This window comes from Prionailurus bengalensis, chromosome B1 (assembly GCF_016509475.1).
Source record: "Prionailurus bengalensis isolate Pbe53 chromosome B1, Fcat_Pben_1.1_paternal_pri, whole genome shotgun sequence".
Lineage (NCBI taxonomy): Eukaryota > Metazoa > Chordata > Mammalia > Carnivora > Felidae > Prionailurus > Prionailurus bengalensis.
This window is the reverse complement of record NC_057344.1, coordinates 42,834,211-42,852,585: the sequence shown is the minus strand read 5'-3', so window position 1 is coordinate 42,852,585 and position 18,375 is coordinate 42,834,211. Positions and strand designations below refer to the sequence as shown.

General features: G+C 32.8%; 1 protein-coding gene across 3 annotated transcripts in view; it reads right to left on the bottom strand.

Moving 5' to 3' along the window:
• Nucleotides 1–708: 708 nt before the first annotated feature.
• LOC122473252 (A disintegrin and metallopeptidase domain 3-like) overlaps nucleotides 709–18,375 on the bottom strand; it is a 117,393-nt gene continuing 99,726 nt past the window's right edge. For all 3 annotated transcript variants that reach the window (XM_043563543.1, XM_043563533.1, XM_043563553.1), the window contains exons 18-21: nucleotides 16,088–16,202; nucleotides 6,246–6,407; nucleotides 3,832–3,882; nucleotides 709–874 (exon numbers count right to left, since the gene is read on the bottom strand). In XM_043563543.1, the coding sequence (XP_043419478.1) occupies nucleotides 6,256–6,407; nucleotides 16,088–16,202 (267 nt within the window). In that variant the 3' untranslated portion in view covers nucleotides 709–874; nucleotides 3,832–3,882; nucleotides 6,246–6,255. The remainder of the gene's footprint in view (nucleotides 875–3,831; nucleotides 3,883–6,245; nucleotides 6,408–16,087; nucleotides 16,203–18,375) is intronic.

Here is an 18,375-nt window from a genome sequence, read left to right as displayed (position 1 = left end):
GCTGAATAATATTCCATTGCATGCATAGATCACTATTCATACAATGTTTATCCATTCATCAGTTGATGGACATTTGGAAAAGGAATCTCTTAGCCTCTGTGGTGAGGTACCCCCAACCCTGAACCAGGAGCATCCTTGTTTATTGAGGGAGACTCTGTAGGTTCTCATTAGATTCCAGCTAGGTTGATGGCTACCTTATCCATGTACAACGCTTTGAGGTATGCAGAAGTGCACTCATCTTAGTAAGAGGGAGATGGGGAGGGGGACCCCGAAGCAAGAAAATATTACCCAGAAAAGCTCAGCTCCAGCGAAGGAGGAGGAGCAAGTCTGGCTTCCCCAAAGGACAATGATATATCCTAGATCTCAAATTACATGAGGCCACAGAATTCCCACCTGGACACACAACAGTTATCTATGACCAGAAACACAGCTGGAACAATTCCCTGGAGATGGAATGGATGTTAGTGTCTATCTGGGTGTTTGTTCTGGGGCTGGCCTTATCTGGCAACATTTCCTCTCAATATCCCAAAGCTTGGAAGGGATAAGACAGGGAATCATGGGCAATTGGGAGAGGTGCGGACTGTGGGTGTCCTCAGTGAACAAGAAATGTTCACATCTGGGGATGTGACAGCTTCTCTGGTTCAAAAGTTGCTTATTTTCCCATAAAGGATCACAACATGTAGAAGAATCAATAGACATAAGCCTGCATACTTTCACTGTCAGGATTTATTTTTGTTTGTGAAGTTGAAAGCTTTGAGCCATAACCAAAGAAGAGGATAGCATTTTTTTTTCTTTCTTGAATCAAGTCAGTTAATGGTGAGTGTCTTGGTAATATCCTTTCTCCAACCTATGGCTTTTTGACATTGTTTTGTCACTGTTGTAAAACAAATATAGAAAAAGAGAAATGCTAAGTTTTAACTGTTAATAAAAGTGATCTCATTTTACTATGCAACTAGAGGTATAGCAAATCATTGGTATATAGGATGCTGGTTATGGTGTCACAATCTAGGCCTGTGCTTCATGAAATTTGTAAGCCCAGGTTTCTTGTTCCTAAATTGTCTGGGATAGCCACAGTAAAAGGAAATGCTAAAAGTAGTTATTCAGAAGCATTTTAATTACACAGTTTCTACACTTCACATGGATTAAAGAAAATCACCAACAAGGAAACAGAGAGGAAAAGAACACTAAGAATATGTGAAGAAATAAATAACTACTAATTTGTCTATTTTTATCTTCAGAGGAAGAGTATTTCAAGAAGCCCTCTGTGCCTTTCCAACAGGCATCCCATATACATACAGATGGAGCTGTTTTAACTAGCCTCCAGTTCTTACTGAGTTTGACTTTTTCCCCAAATGTGTAAAAAAGCAGTCCATATCATGCTGAATCCCTCCCTTACCACTTTAAAAACACTTTAACTATACCAGAAATATTTTCTCGTGTGTGAGAAAACAAATGCCTTATCATGGCATACCAGACACTTGTCTTGGTTCACAATTACCCACACAGATTTTAATATAAATTTTAAAATGTAGTAAGAGCAGAAATTTGAAAACAGGTCTGTGTTTACATTTACCCTTGCTTATCTTGCTGCTTTATCAATAAACATTATTTAGGCACATTTTCTTACACTTTATATTCAAACTGCCAATTCATTCTGTTTGTTTCCTTCAAAATTTATTCCTAAAACTGAGGTACCATCCTTTTCCTCCTGCATTTTGCAGTAATTTCTCCACCAACTGGTTTCTCCACTTCTCCTCTTGCCACCATACAATTTTCAAGAAACCAGCCTTTTAAAGTGGAAATCTTGTGCTTGAAACCTTAATCCTCCAATCATTTCCTCCTTTCACTCCAAATAAAACACAGATAGCCCCCAAGACCTCCCACAGCCTACAGGGGTCTTACTGTCTGACCTACTCACTACTACAGTCCCCTTACTAACTCTACTCCAGCTAAACTGACATCACTGTTATTCATCAAACATTCCTGACTTACTTCTTCATTGGATCATTCACATGCTTGGAAAGCTCCTGCCTAGATATAGGCATGGCGACCTCTGCCAGCTCTATGCCTCTGTAAGGAGTTGATTTACAGCTGGAATGGAAAAGCTCTATCTTTATCTCTGGGAAAGCCTGGATGCGTGGTTTCACTTTTTGCCAAGACATTGGCAGTGGAATTTATAATGGGCTGTTTAAAATTTAAAGTAAGGAACCTTGAGACCTTGTGCATGAGGTATCTCTCTGGTGCTCATTGCTTGCCTGCACTCTCTCTTGCTGCACTGTATCCTTTACATTTAAATAAAAGCCCCATGTGAACTGAACCTGGGAGTTCAAGTACCTCCTTTTAAATATCTAAACTGAGTCAATACTTGCAAATCCTCCAATTCTTTGTTTACACATCTCTTGCTGAATAGGGCCCACTCTTTGAATTATATTTAAAACCAATTGAATTTAAAACCAGCTTCTCCCTCATCACCAAATCTCCCAATTATCCCTACTGAGAAATAAGACTATTTTTCATAACGGGTAGTAATTATGTTTTCTTTGGTAGCAGAAGATGGAGAAACAGAGATCCATTGACTTAACTCTCCATCAAAGTAAGATATGGAGGAATAGCAGATTAGTAAGTGAGTGAACTCTTGTTTTCACTCATGGTTGAATTTTTAATTTTTCCACTTATTCACAGTGATAGGTATAACATGTCAAGTATTATGATTTCTTTATGTATCGACTTACAAATTTGAATATATACAGATATATACCTAATATACAGAATATATTATATATAGATATATACAGAATATACAGAATATATTCAGATATATCTGTATATATGCAAGTATGTATATGTGTGTATATATATACATATATATATATGTATATATATTGAATATATAGAGATGCAAACACTATCCCATCTTATAGTAAAGAATTGTCTTTCTACCCTGGAGGGACACTGCATTTATCATTTTGCCTGGCATCTAATAGATCCTCAATGATTGTAAATTCCTTCTCATTACCAGGCATACATCAAACTGTGCAAAATTGTAGAGTACTTAAGAGTTAAACCCTAGAGTCTGGTTGTCTTAAATGAAACTCTGGCTCAAACTTACTACAATCTGTACACATAGGGAATTATTTAAATTCCTTATGCCTGTTCCCTCACTTTAAACTGAGAATAACAATAACCATGGAGTCTTAGTGAGAAAGAAATGTAAATATCAGGAGTCAATCTGTGTAACTACCAATGGGAACCCCAAGTGTGGGAGCAGGATGCATAAATGCTCATAAATATTTTAAGAACATCTTTAAATTCTCTTTAAAATAATTTCTTTGGGCACTTGGGTGGCTCAGTCAATTAAGTGTCCAACTCTTGGTTTTAGCTCAGGTCATGATTTCACAGTTCATGGATTTGAGCCCTCTGTCAGGCACTGTGCTGACAGCGCAGAGCCTGCTTGGGATTCTCTGTCTCCCTCTTTCTGACCCTTCCCTGCTCATATGCTCTCTCTTTCTCTCTCAAGATAAATAAATATACATTTAAAACATTTTAAAATAATTTGTCATTACAAAAATGTTGGTTAATAAGTCTCTGGCTAATATTAGTTAACATTAACATTTCTAAATTAATACAAAACAAAATTACAAAATGAGTTCAGTCTTTGTTTTAGTATATGATATTGATAAATAAGAATCAGTTTGATGAAATGTGGAATAGGAAGTATTGTTAGAAATTTAAAAAACTATTTCATGAAATAGTTAAAAATTAAATTTTTTAATTTCATAAAAATTAAAAAAAAACTACATCATTTAAAATAATTTGACTCCTTCAATTCACCTTTAATTCTATGACAGGTTGCTGTTACTATTGCTGTCTTCTGATATATATCTGCATAAAAGAAATAGCATTACTTTTAGGGTTATGTAACACATAGTCTTAAAATCAAGAAAAGTAGAAAAACTAGATTTGTACTATTTACTCCATTCACATGTACCACTATTGCCTTTGCTTCCCATATCCCACTCAGTGATCACATATCTAGAATTTGGTCTTTCTAATGTTGATCTAGGTTTTAAGAATGTTAAGCATTTAACATTTCAAACTTAAATCCATCTAGCACTTTTTTTCTATTTTGTCTACATGAAAGACAGGATGAAATAGTAGTATGTTTGATAATGCTTCTCCAAAGTTAAAAAAGACGATTTACACACGTCTTCAAATTCTTAAATTATCATATCTCCAATTATATTATTCTATCAAATAACTATGTAAATAACGATTTCACTTTTATTACTGAGGTCCTTAATGAGGTTTCTGTATCTTTCAGCTACATTGTTACATGCTGTGGCATTAAACCTCCATTTTTTTCCTTTGGCTCCTATACTCCTGTTGAAGAGGCATGTCATTGTGTTCACGTTCTTACTACATAGCAACAATACCTTACCCACAGATGATAAGATCAAGTTTGAACACCTAACTCAGAATTATAAATCCAGACAGAACATTGGTTGAATTTAGGTACACTTACACAGTTATTTTCTTGTATCTCTTGAGAATATGAACTAAGAAGCATTGGGTGTGGAAAGATTATTCGTATTTTATTTGAAAACAAATCTGAAAAGGATTAAGATAGGTAAACTGGACCATGTGCATTTTGGAAGAATGGATGGAGAGACAAGAAGAGATTATTTCACTCATAAACCTTTGGGTGATAGAAAGAATAACCTATTTCCTGACTGTCCAATTCATTACCATCCCTTTGGATGTCAGCTGTACGTCATTTCTTACCCTTGTGGCCCTAAAGCCATTTATTGTTGATCTAAAACTTAGGCTGTTGCAACTAGATTTTGTTATTTATGATTCATGATCCCTTACTATAATCTCTCTTCCAAAAATCAGGTTTCCTTCTAGCAACTATTCAGATTTTGTCAAGATCTCTTAAGATCACCAGAAGACTTTAAATAAATTGTAACAAATTGATGATTATGTAAATGCATATATAAATTATGCAGAATACTACATTGACTTTAACTCGTTGCTGTAACTTGTTGAGAAATAAAATTAACTAACTTGGGAAATAGAGGTGTTGGTGGAAATTTTCTATTATTTTATCTCCATCTACACAAGAAATGGAGACATTTTCCTTTAGCATGGAACAAGCCCCACTTATTTACCTTTACTTCTGCACTCTCATTTTCCTAAATATTCACTAAGCAAAGTTCTGGCTTATATTGGTGTTATAGTAGAGAAAAAAGCATTTAAGTGAAGTAATTCAGACAGAGAAGGTCAATTACCATATGATCTCACTTATATGTGGAATCTAAAATTTTTAAAAAAAGGAAAGAAAAAAAAACCTTATAGACACAGAAAATAGAAGAACAGATTAGTAGTTGCCAGACATGAGGGTAGAGGGTAGGCAAAATGTGTGAAGGGGGTCAAAAGGTACAAACTTCCAGTTATAAAATAAATAAGTCATGGGTATATAATAAACAATATGGTGACTACAATTAATAACACTGTATTGAGTATTTGAAACTTGCTAAAAGAGTAGATCTTAAAAGTCCTCATCACAAGAAGAAAACATTTGTAACTATATATGGTGACAGATGTTAACTAGACTTATTGTGGTGATCGTTTTGTAATATATACAAATATTGAATTATTATGTTATATATATATATATATGAAACTAATGTCATATATAAATTGTGTTTAATTAAAATAAAAGACCTAATCAAGCTCAGCTCTACCAAAAAAATAAAAACAATTGTGAAAGTACCTCAATTTTATTTTTAGAAATACACGAACAATATTAAGTGTAAAATGCATCATGTTCCATGTTCTTTCTTCATTATCTTATTTTTTAAAATTTTTCTCACCTTCTATATATTCTATTTACAAAATTTGCTTCTCTGTCTCTATTACTCTCCTTAGCACAGATGAATGTCAATTCAAGGAAAGTGGGGTTGCTTGGAAAGTAGAAACTTCTCCTAAAGCAATTATAGTCAACTTGGTTTCCTATTTGAAATGCGCTATGAATTAACTGAGTATCTTCAGTTGTCTCTGGACCTATAATAACATAAAAGATACCTAACTAACTGAAATTTAGAAAAAAATCTGTGTATACAAAGACTCAATATTTCTAAACATAGCACAAACTATCCAGGAATCCCTATTTGCAATATTCTGAATTACATTTGGATTCTTCCCATATTTTAATATTAAATATAAACAATAATAAATTTATTTACCCTTTATTTTCTATTCCCTCCGGTTCCAAAGTTGTATTTTATTCCATTTAAAAGCAAGGATGGCAATTAAAATAAGGAAAGGTAGAAAAATGTAGAAACCAAACAAGAGGCCATGTTTTCGAGAAGCCACATGTTGTTTTATAAACAGGTATTCATCTCCACCTAAAAACATGAGAGTACCTTTTAACATTTTCAAAACATATATTCAAAGCATATTAGTAATTTTAACTATAAAAGCTAGGGATTCAAATAATATGTATTTTCCTATATTCTGTGACTATTCCCCAAAATCCACCACAATTACATATGTGTATGTGTATGTGTATGTGTATCTATATCTATCTATATCAATAACAAAATTTATTTTTAAATCCTTTTTTCATTTATTTATTTTTGAGAGACAGAGAGAGCACATGTGGGGAGGGGCAGAGAGAGGAGATAGAATCCAAACCAGGCTCCAGGCTCTGAGCTGTCAGCACGGGGCCCAACAAGGAGCTCGAACTCAGGAACTGTGAGATCATGACCTAAGCCGAAGTCGGATGCTTAACCGACTGAGCCACCCAAGCGCCCCAACACTTACTTTTAATCTTTATGTCTATATTTAATCTTTAGTTTTGTGTTTTATTAAATATATTTATTCTATTGCATTATTTTCTACGAACTACTTAGAATTCATTAAATTAATATTCTTATTTAATAAGTTCTTTCATTAAATAAAATAGAGCAAAAAGAAAGTGTTTTTTTTTTTAACTAACTTAATAAAAAATTACTGACATAACTGATGGCTACTTTTAAAAACAATTAATGACTGTAAACTAGGTTAAATTTCCATATTAGCTATATATAGTGATATTGTTCTATTTTTAGCCACATTAATTAGAAAAATAAATATTCCTCTAGGTGTTATAAAGTCATTACAGAAAATTAGAAAACTCTATGAAGTCTTAGTCCAGTTAAACAAAATAAATAAACCAGGTAACTAAAGTACATAATGCTAAATTAAGCAATCAGAATTACCCTTAAAACAACTATGATGGCACTAAATGCAAATGAATTTAGTGTCTTTCAAAAAAAGACAAAAATTCAGTAACTTCAAAACATGGACAGAATCCAGTTATATGTTGATAAGAAGTGATCTACCTAAAAGAAAGTAATTCAGTATGTTACATGGATTATAGGAAATAAATTGACAAATATCTACAAAATATTAAAATTAAGCTCTATATAGTGGGTTTCAGCTCTCCTTTTAAAGCTCTCCTTTCCTCCCTCATCCATCAGAAAATGTCAACTCTCCATCAGTTCACCTTAACTAAAAATTATCATATTGGAAGTGGGGCTTCCTTCTCATGTCCTTAGTTACTCCAAAGGCTGATTAAAGAAATTGGACCTAATCATTATTGGATTAATTGGGCAATATCCATTACTCTAAGGAAGAAAGGGCTTCCAGTTTGGCCATGATGAACACTTTTCATTAAATAGTGCTTAACTAGCCTTTTTATAATACAATAAATAGAAACAGAAATTAGAAATAGAAATAGAAATATGAAACAGGACAAAATACATGAAGGAAATGGTTTCTGGAAATCAACAAAAAATGCAAATCTATAATATCTGAAGGAAAGAAAACATGATATATTTTATAAAAATCCAGTTTACCCATGGACAATTTACTGATCTCAGCACAGAGAATTGAAGTCCTAGAAAATACAGAATTACCACTGAGTTATGGAGGCAGAGGAAAGAATTCACAACACTCGTAATGGCTAGAATCTGTAGGGTGCAGCACTGGAGAGAAGGGGAAAGATATATAAACATATACACAGTCTGAAACAACCTAAAGCTAATTAGATGGCAGCTCTCACTGGGTTGAGGGTAGAAAGAAGAAACCAGAGTCAGAGCAGTGCTGAAAAAAAGAGTACCAAGGAGATCCCAATTTATCCACGTCCTCATGTTGCCTATATTTTTAAAAAAATGTTTATTTTATTTTGAAAGAGAGAAACAGAGAGACAGATAGAGAGTGAGCAGGGAAGGGGCGGAGAGAAAGAATCCCAACAGAACCAGATGTGGGGCTCAATCTCACAAACTGTGAGATCCTGACCTGAGCTGAAATAGATTCAGATGTTTAAATGACTGAGCCACCCAGGCGCCCTGCCTGTATTTTTTATTATAATCATCCTAAAGAATGTTAAACAGTATCTCATTGGTTTTGACTTACATTTTCCTAAAATGTTGAGCATCTTTTTCATAGTCTTAGTCTTATTGGCCATTTGAATTTTTTTATGGAAATGTGTATATCTTTTCCTATATTTTATTGAGTAGTCTTTTTTATTATGAACTTGTATTGTTTACATATTCTGGATACAAATCCCATATGAGATATAAGATTTACACATATTTTCTCTCATTTGGTAGATTCTTTTTCACTTTCTTGTTTGTATCATTTGTTCTACAAAAGTTCTTAATTTTGATGAAGTTCAATCTATTGTTCTGTCTTCACTTGTGCTTTGATGCCCTCTAAAAACATAGCCTATGCCAAGGTCACAAAGTGACCTTAGTTATGTGTGTTGTGTTTTATACGTTTAAATCTTGCATTTAGATCTATGATCTATTTTCCATTAATTTTTATGAATATTGTGATGTAGCAATCTAACTTCTTTCTTTTACATGTGGTTATCTACTTCTCCCATTTGCTGAAAAGACATTTTTTCCTCATTGAATTGACTTGGCATCCTTGTCAAAGATGAATGACTGTAAGTATGAAGTTTTATTTCTGGACTCTCTATTCTATTCCATTGAACTAATGTCTATCCTTTAGGTTATTACTACACCATTTTGATTACTTTAGCTTTGGATTATCTTTTGGAATTAGAAAGTATGTTTTCAGCTTCAAGTTTTCTTCAAGACTTCTTTTACCATTCCATGTCCCTTAAATTTTTGAATGACTTTAGGATCAGCTTATCAACTTCTGCAAAAAAAAATTTTAAAAAATAGTGCTCGGGTTTGTTAAGAATTGTGTTGAATTTGTAGATCTATTTAAGGGGTATTTCTGTATCAACAATATTGAGACTTCTAATACATGAACCCAGCATGTCTTTACATTTTATGCAGATCTTTCCATCAATAATGCATGTTTAGCTTTCAGTGCATATCTTATACTTCATAACATTATTTTTAAATATTGTATTATTTTTGGTAATATAAAGGGAATTTTTCCTAATTTAATTTTTATCATGGAAAAATACACAATAAAGTTTATAATTTTAAACATTTTTAAGTGCATCACTGCCACCATCAAACACCAGAACTTTTTTCATCCCTACAAACTGAACCCTTAAATATTAATTTATCATTTCACTCCCCAAATCCCTGACAAGTACACTTCTCTTTTTTTTTCTATGAATTTGACTATTCTAGGTGCCTCATAAAATCAGAATCATCCAATATTTGTTCTAGTGTGACTGGCTTGTTTTAATTAGGATAAGGCCTTCGTATTCCATCCACATTGTAGCAGGTTTCCAAATTTCATTCCTTTTTAAAGCTGAATAATAGTCCATGTGTATGTATATGACACATTTTGTTTCTCCATTTATCTGTTGATAGACATTTAAATATTTCTACCATTTAGCTATTGTAAATAATGCTGTTATAAGCATGGGTATACAAATACCTGTTCAAATACATGCTTTCAATACTTTTGAGTATATACTTAGATGTGGAATTGCAGGATATGGTAATTTTAGGTTTAATTTTATGAGGAATCACTATACTATTTTCCACAGAGCCTGAATCATGTTACATTCCCACTAGCAACGAACAGGGATGCCAATTTCTCCACATCATCACCAACACTTAATATTTCTGAATTTTTTTTATAACAGCCATCCTAATAGGTATGAATTGGAATCTTGTGGTTCCGACTTGCAATTCCCTAGCAATTAGCGATGTTGAACATCTTTTCATTTGCTTGTCAGTCATTTGTGTATCTTCTTTGGAGAAATGTCTATTCAAGTCCTTTGCCCATTTTTTAATTAGTTTCTTTTTTGCTGAGTTTTAAGAGTTCTTTACATATTTTGGATATTAATACTTCATCAGATACATTCCATGGGTTACATTTTTGTTGATGGTATCTTTTTATAAGTAACAGTTTTTCATTATGATGAATTCCAATTTGTCTATTTTTTCTTCTGTTTTCTGTGCTTTGGTGTCATATCCAAGAAATCATTGCCAAATCCAGTGTTTTAAAGACCTCCCACGGGCACCTGGGTGGCACAGTTGGTTGAGTTTCCAACTCTTGGTTTTGGCTCAGGTCATGATCTTACAGTTTGTGAGTTCAAGCCCTGCATCAAGCCTCGCGTTAGACTCCACACTGACAGTGTGGAGCCTACTTGGGATTCTCTCTCCTCCTTCTCTGACCCACCCCTGCTTGCATGCTCTCTCTCTCTCTCTCTTAAAATAAACTATTTTTAAAAAAGACTTCTTCCATGCTTTCTTATAAGAATTTTATAGTTTTAGCTCTTACATTTAAATCTTTGATCCATTTGGAGTTAATTTTTATATACAATGTAAAGGTCCAATCTCTCTCATTCTTTTGCATGTGGATATCCTATTATCCCAATACCATTTCTTGAAAAGACTATTCTTTTTCTCATTAAAAGATCATGGCCACTTTGTTGAAAGTTATTAGACCATATGTATGGTCTATAAATGGTCTATTTCTTGGCTTCCTATTTTATTTCATTGAAACATTTCAGTTTTCTTATACTGTTGCCCAAATTAATTTATCAACTTTCAAAAAGGTACAAAAGAGCCCTGGAGCCAAATGTATCTTTTTATTTTACCTTCTACTGAACATGACTGAGAATTCAGAAATGTTCTTTACTGCCCATAATGATAAAGAAAAGAATATTGATGGAGGAAGATGTTTTACAATTTTTAATCAGAAAAAATGCAAAAAATAAAAAAAAAACAGAGAAGACCTCTGGGCTGTAATGGTGATATTTAAATTGATCACACAAATGAAATTTCATGGTATAGCTCATATAGTCTTCAGATAATGATATCATTTTCTCCAGCTCAAGAATCAATGAGAAACAGAATATTTCTAGTAGCAAAAAAGAAATATAATATTTTCATCCAGTTACTCATACTCTGACATGCAATATTTCATCACAAATATCTGGAACATTCTGTGTTGTAAAGAAGATCTAGAATATCCATTTTTTTTTTACAACATTCAGACATGAACACTTATACCATATGGTTCACAAGTGGACAAATATGTATACAAGGTTGATTGGAAGGAGTTAGATGGTGTAGGATCAATAAACATTAAAGTTAATAATTTTAATTGATGTTTATAAATGTAAAAAAAGTTCAATTATCGTACACTATTTACAATTGCTCTAAAAAGGAAATAACAAAATATGAAATTGTAAAACATGTACAGTATCTGGTAAAAAGTACAAAATTCTGATGAAGAAAATCCTACAAAATCTAAATAAATGAAGTGACATACTGTAGATTGGAAGGGTCAATAATATATAGTAAAGATATGAAACCTTCCTAAATTGTTCCATAGGTTTAACATAATTTGAATTAAGATCACAGCAAAAAGTTTTTAAACATAGATAAGCTTATCTTGAAATGTACATAGAAAGGAGACCCTAGAATAGCCAAAACAATTTTGAAAAAGAAGAATAAAGTGGGAAAAAACACTCTTCCCAATGTCAAAGATTGCCATACAGTTACAATAATCAGAACAGTATAACAATGAAGAAAATGGCACATAGATAAATGGAACAAAATAGAGAAGTGAGAAATACACTAACACAAAAATTTCCAATTAATTATTGATGAAGGAACAAAAACAATTCAAAGGACAAGTGAATGCTTTTTCAAAGAATTATGGTGCAGCAATTGGAGACATGTTAATCAAAAAGTTAATCTCCCACCCTTTACAAAATGTAACTCAAAATCGATCATGGACTTAAATGTAAAACACAAAACTGCATCTTTTAGAAATGTCATGGCAGAAAATCTTCGGGACTTAAGGTTGATAAAGAGTTCATACACTTGGCACCAAAACCATGATCCATTAAGGAAAAGAAGTAGACTTTATCAGAAAAAGAATTAATATTTGGGGTCTGAGGGAAAACAAATTACAGATATGGAAAAAATGTATTCAAATTATCTATCTATCTATGAAACCAAAAAACCAAAAAAAAACCCAAAAAAAACCCACAAAAAAACCTCTGAAAATTCAACATTTAAAAAAACACAGTCTAATTAGAAAATGGGCAAAGACATGAACAGATTTTTCACTGAAGAGAACATACAGATGCCAAATAAACACATTAAAGACATTCAACATCATTACCCATTAGGGAAGTTCAAATTAAAACTACAATTAATACATACCTAACAGAATGACTAAAAAAACCCAAAAACCAAAAACCAAAAGCCAAACCAAAACAAAAAACCAGTGATATCACCAAATATTAGTGAGGATGCCAAAACAATGGGTCATTCATATACCGTTGGTAAGAATGTCAAATGTTACAGTCACTCTGAAAAATAGTTTGGCAGTTGCTTTTAAATCTATAAATGGATTATTATTGACCCAGCAATTTCACTTTTGAGGATGTTTTCCAGGGAATTCAAATTTTACTTTCATTCATAATTTTCCACACGTGTGCATTGGAGATCTATTCATAGTAGCTAAAAATTGGCAAATATCCATCAGTAGTTTGATACATCTATACAAAAGAACACTAGTCATCAATAAAAAGGCATGAAGTATTTATACTTGCAACAATTTGGATGCAGTTCATGGAAATTACGGAAGAGAAAGAAGCCAATCTCCAAGAGATATAAACTGTATGATTCCATATGTATAACATTCATGAAATAACATGAGAGATGGCAGTTTAGCTATTACCAGGAGTTAGCAATGGCAGAAAAGGGGATCAGTGTAGCTATATAAAGGGGTAATATTAGGAGCCATATAGTGATGATACACTTTTGTAATTTGATTGTGGTGGTGGTTACACAAACTTGAACATGTGGTAAAACTGCATGAAACTGAATACCAACACCCACATACACACACACACACACACACACACACACTATATGTATATGTATACTAGTGAAATCTGAATAAGGTCTGCGATTTTAATAATGTCCATTTCCTTGTTTTGCTACTGTACTATAGTATTAAAATATGTTAAAACTGACAGAGTCTGAGTAAAGGGTACATAGGACTTCCATCTGCATTTTTTTGCAGCTCTTTGTGAATCTATAATTATTTCAACATAAAAAGTTAAATAAAAATCACAGAGGGATATCATTGGACATCTACAACTGGCAAAACAAAATCAAACCAAACCAAACAAAAATGGCAACATCAAGTGCTTGTGACGTGTTCAACATCCATGCAGAGAAACTGGAACTCTCACTGATAAATGCAAGGAAGGAAAACTGGTACATTCACTTTAGAAAATAGTTTTGCTATTTCTTTCCTTTTTTTTTTTTAAATTTTTTTTTCAACGTTTATTTATTTTTGGGACAGAGAGAGACAGAGCATGAACGGGGGAGGGGAAGAGAGAGAGGGAGACACAGAATCGGAAACAGGCTCCAGGCTCTGAGCCATCAGCCCAGAGCCTGACGCGGGGCTCGAACTCACGGACCACGAGATCGTGACCTGGCTGAAGTCGGTCGCTTAACCGACTGCGCCACCCAGGCGCCCCTCTTTCCTTTTTTTAAAAAAAGTTTATTTATTTTGAGAGAGAATGTGTGGGTGTGGAGGAGGGACAGAGAGAGAAAGAGAGAGAATTCCAGCCAAACAGGCTCCACACTTTCAGCACGTAGCCTGATGCGAGGTCTGAACTCACAAGTTGTGAGATCATGACCTGAGCTGAAATCAAATTGGACACTTAACCAACCGAGCCACCCAGGCACCCCAAAGCTATTTCTTGTAAAATTAAAAATACACTTGCTAAAAACTAAACACTAAATGACCCAGAAATCTTAGTCCTTGGTGTTTACCAGCCAAACGGTGAAAATTTACGTATACACAAAAGTCTATGTGCACACGTTTATAGCAGGTTTATTTAAAATTGCCCAAATCTAGAAATAACCCAAATACCTTTCAATGGCTGATTGGATAAGCAAATAAGAATGCATCATTTCAATATAGAAGCCTACTTAACAATAAAAGAATGAGCTATTAGGGACCGCTTGGCTGGATCAGTTGGTATAGCACACAACTTTTGATCTCAGGGTTATCAGTTCATGCCCCACATTGGGCCTGGTGCCTACTTAACAAACAAACAAAACAAAACAAACAAGCAAACGAATGAATGAACTCTTAAACAGGAATATGACCTATGACAACAGGAATGGATCTGAAATGCATATGTACTGCAAATGACATTCTGAACAAGGCAAATCTATAAGGACAAGAACAGGTAATTTGTTTCCAAGAATCGGCAGTGGGGCATGAATACAAAAGAGCAGCCAGTGGGAACTATTGAGGTGAAAGATCTATTGTGCATTGTGACTGTGGTGTTGGGAACAAAAGTCTGCGCTTTTTTCAATACTCATTGAATTATATCCCACAGAGCGAATGTCACTGTGTATCATTTTTTAAAACCCAAAGATATTTAGTAAAAAATATTTAAAAAGAGACAAGGGTTTAAGATTTTTTTCAAAATTTCCAAAGCCATATTAACCTATGGATTCAAGAATCACAGCCAACCTAAGCAGGATAAATTCAAAAAGAAACATGTCTTGATAAATTGTAGTGAAACTGGAAAATCATATAAACATGTAAAATAAAAATGTATAACATAAAAACATATAAAAGAAGTATAAAAAATATAAAAGAAACATTAATCAGAAGAATAATAAGAATGGCACTGTAGGGGCTCCTAGGTGGCTCATTTGGTTGAGCATATGACTCTTGATTTCAGCTCAGATCATGATTCCAGGGTTATGGGACCAAGCCCCACAGTGGGCTCCACACTCAGCGTGGAGCCTGCTTAAGATTCTCTCTCTCTCTCTCTCTCTCTCTCTCTCTCTCTCTCTCTCTCCTTCTGCCCCTGTCCTCCAAGTACATTCTCTCTCTCTCTAAAAAAAAAAAAAATGACACTGTATTCTCATCAGAAGACATAAGCTAGAATCAAAGATTACATCTTTGAACTGCTGAAAGAAAAACTTCTCAGTGTAGAATTATTTAATTCCAGTGAAAATAGTCTTTGGAAATTAAGACATTTTTATAAAACTTTTAAAGACAAAAGCTGAGACAATTGGCCACCACAAGGTACAAACAAAAAGAAATATAAAAGGAAGTTTTTTCAGAGAGAAAAAAATGACCCACATGGAAGAGTTGAAAAGGCCTTGATAACTGTAAATGGATGGGTAAATGTAAATATTTATATTAAAAATCTTTAAAATTTCATTATCTATTCAAGGCAATATAACAATAATCTATTATCAGATTTACAACATATATAAATAAAGTATAAAAGTACAAATGATGGAAAGACATTAATGAAATTATACTGCAAAGATTTTTACATTTTGAAGTTTAGAAAGAACAAATATGCTTATATATGTTCATAAATGTTCACCAAATATTTTTTAAATGTTTTGTACCATCTACTATCCATATGCTATGGATACTTAAATTTAAATTAAATAAAGTAAAATAAAATGGAAATTTAGGTTCCTCGTTGCACTATCTATATGTCAGGTGCTCTATAACCACACAGTCAGTGGAGATGCAGACCATTTCTGAAAGGGGAGAAAGCTCTTTGAAACACACTCATCTGGATACTAACTTCCTTTACTCCAAAACCCGTTATCAATACTTCCTCCTGGTGATAATGGTGATGGTTTACAATATGGAGGAGTATATCCAACATCACAGTGACAATGAAGCAAATTATTGCAAATCTGAAACCAAAACCAAATACAAAATAAGAACAATATGTACAACATAAAAATTAAATGCATTGTTCTGTTAGTCAATGTAAATTATTAAAGTATTGTAATTTGTATATTTATTTTAATGTGGCAAATATTTTTAAAATAAAATATAACAAATTCCCATGCATTAACCTCTTAAATGTCATTAAGATTTTCTTTTGTCTCGTATGTTTTCAAATAAAAGATAACCTTCTTGATAAACTGAAATGCCTTATTCCAAAAAGGCACAAAATTATGAACCAAAAAATTATACTAATCATCAGTGAAATGTAAATCAAAACCACAATGAGATATAAACTCACAACAGTCAGAATGGCTAGTATCAAAACAATAATAAATAATAAGTAAGTAAATAAATAAATAATGAAAAAAGAAAAAAACAAGTGTTGGTGAGAATGTGGAGAAAAGGGAACCATTGTGCACTGTTGGTGAGAATGTAAATTAGTGCAGCCACTGTTAAAAACAGAATGGAGTTTCCCCCAAAATTAAAAATAGAACTATCATACAATCCAGTAATTCTACTACTGAGTATTCACCCAATGAAAACAAAATCACTAATTAGTATATTGCACTCTTTTGTTTATTGCAGCATTATTTACACTAGCAAAGATATGGAAGCAACCTAAATGGCTATCAGTAGATGAATGGATAAATATGCAGCATATCTAAACAATGGAATGTTGCACAGCCATAAAAAAGAAGAGATCTTCCCATTTGTGACAAGTTGGATGGACCTAGAAGATATTGTGCTAACTGAAATAAGTCAGACTAAGAAAGACAAATACCATATGATTTCATTCCTATGTGTAATCTAAAAAAAATAAATGAATAAACAAAAAAGCAGGATTAAATCTGTAAATACAGAGAACTGGTGGTTGCCATAAAGGGGAACAGGTGGGGGTAATGGGCAAAATGTGTAAAGAGGAGTGGGAGATATAGGCTTCCAGTTATAGAATGAACAAGTCATGGGGCTAATAGGTACAGCAGAGGGAATACATTCAATGATACTGTAATAGCAAATGATAGCTACATTTGTGGTGAGCATATCATAATACAGAGTTGTTGAATCACTATATTCTACACCTGAAACTAATGTAACATTGTTTGTCAACATATTTCAATTAAAAATTATAAAATAGAAGTTAATATTTATTTTGAATAGTGCTAGGTTTAAAAATAGTGGTTATAAAAACAAACTTTTCCAAAAAATGGGGAAAAAACCAGAAGGAGAATCTTCCTTAATGAGACACAGATACCTAAATGTATTTTGTTAGAAATAGGAAGGTTAGAAAATACCTATACATGTAATTGAAAGAAGGGTCAGAGGCAGTAGGTTCATAGAAAAAATTAATAAGAAATTAAATTAAAATTAAATAAGAAAGGAGAGAAATAGAAAAGAAACTGTTAATAATAGGACATGTAAGTGATTTGGGAGAAATTTTTGATATAAGACACGCAGGCAGGTCACTTTATTCCTGGATTATTATATAAAATGTGAAGCATCAATATGGCAGGAGACACTAGCCACAAAATTAAGGCCAAATTTATGTTAAAAAAACAAACTACAAAATTTCTATTCCTTAGTAGATAATTTCATAGTGGATGAACAAATTAAAATGCAAATGGAAAATACAACTATACATACATGCTTAAAAACCGTATCATTAGGTAAATACAAATTAACAATGGATTTAGCATGTTATAAGTGATTTACAAAAACTGAGATGCTAGTCTGACCAGAATTTGAGGAAATGCATATTTTTATACCTGATAGGAGAGAGTAAAAATTTCTATAATATGCGTTAAACACAATATAATATTTATAAAAATTTAAATAGTACATCAATGTGGCCAATAATATTTCATTAAAAATTTAACAAGAAGTCAGATGAATGTGCAAAGGTTACTGTACCCGATGTCCATTGTCCCACTACTTATAATAGTTAAGTTAAAATTTAACATCCAAAAGTCCATCAGTGAAGGACTTTTCAAATATAGTATGGAGGATATACAGGGAAATAAATTGAAGTCACTAAAGGATGAAAGAGATCTGAATAGACAAGAAACTCTGCTCTCACAAAAATATTAGATCATAATATTTTTATATAAATATATTGTGTGTCTAAATATATATCAATAC